This window comes from Wasmannia auropunctata, unplaced genomic scaffold (genome assembly GCF_000956235.1).
Source record: "Wasmannia auropunctata unplaced genomic scaffold, wasmannia.A_1.0 LD270555.1, whole genome shotgun sequence".
In the NCBI taxonomy this organism is placed as follows: Eukaryota; Metazoa; Arthropoda; class Insecta; order Hymenoptera; family Formicidae; genus Wasmannia; species Wasmannia auropunctata.
Genome location: NW_012092335.1, coordinates 1 through 1,229, shown reverse-complemented (window position 1 = coordinate 1,229; position 1,229 = coordinate 1). Strand labels below are relative to the sequence as shown.

General features: G+C 36.5%; 1 protein-coding gene across 1 annotated transcript; it reads left to right on the top strand.

The window, feature by feature from the left end:
• Positions 1–61: 61 nt before the first annotated feature.
• Positions 62–1,206, top strand: LOC105462117 (autophagy protein 12-like). Its single transcript, XM_011708651.1, has 4 exons — positions 62–143; positions 527–708; positions 792–928; positions 1,006–1,206. The coding sequence occupies exons 2-4, from the start codon at positions 546–548 to the stop codon at positions 1,126–1,128; spliced, it is 423 nt and encodes a 140-aa protein (XP_011706953.1). The 5' UTR covers positions 62–143; positions 527–545; the 3' UTR covers positions 1,129–1,206.
• The last annotated feature ends 23 nt before the right edge of the window (positions 1,207–1,229 follow it).

The following is a 1,229-nucleotide window of genomic DNA, read 5'->3' as shown; positions in this document are numbered from 1 at the left end:
CTTGCCAGCCCGCTCAGAGATGTGTATAAGAGACAGCATATATACCGAGTATGTATATACATAAGATTTTTTTGTCCATCGCACGTTGTTGTTGAACTACATGTACACAATAAAATGTAAAATACAATGTAAAATCAGGAATTGTAAGCACTTATTAATATAACATTTTATTGTATAACTTGTTCATTTCTTGAAAATTCTCCGCATAGTTTTGTGACGAATATCTATTTTAGTCATATTTTAGATATCGTATAACCAAAAATTACGTTATAACCTATACTTCTGTTTTAATCGATTAATTTAAATGAAAAAAGTATCTACGTGCAGCTTAATTGATTAATAAACGACTTGTCAACGAGATAAGCAAAGAATTTATATATTGATTAGCTCTTAAAATATTTTAGCACGCATATACGTTTATTGACAATAATAAATAATATTTGATTTTTATTACTTTTCTTAAAACCTTAACTGTTAAATCATTCACAGTAAATATATATAATTACTGAATGCTTTTACTATACAGACACAAGACTCATTGTGCCATGGCAGCCAAGGAAGAGGTAAATAGTACAACTATTGATGCAAAGACTGAAGAGACGCCGGAAAACTCGACGACGGAGGACGCGCCGACCAGCCTAGAGACCATCCCCGAGGGAAACGCAGTGCGAAATGAACTTCAGACAGCGCCGAAGGATAAGTCAAAGAGTACGATCTCACCTTCGTTTACATACAATTTTATAAGAGCATGTGACAAAGTATAAACGAATTTTTACATTGAAATTTCGCAGTTGATATACTGCTGAAAGCCACCGCCAACGCTCCGATCATGAAGCAGAAGAAGTGGTCGGTCAGTCAAGACAATCCCATCGGGCGGATCTCCGAATTCATAAAGAAGTACCTGAAGCTGGATCCAAACGAGAGATTGGTGCGTCGAAATACTTCTTTTCGATCTCTTCTGTCAACACAGGAAGGCGACTATAGTAATGAATTTTTGCGTTTCAGTTTCTCTATGTCAATCAGACGTTTGCACCCGCTCCCGATCAGACGGTCAAGAACTTGTACGACTGCTACGGCGCCGAAGGAAAGCTGGTCATACATTACTGTAAAAGTCAAGCATGGGGCTGAGGTTCGTTGAAGTTAGCTTGCCGACGTTAATTTTTTCCGACAAAAAATAATATATAAATATTACAGATTGACAGGAAACACATTGTGATAATTCTAGTTTT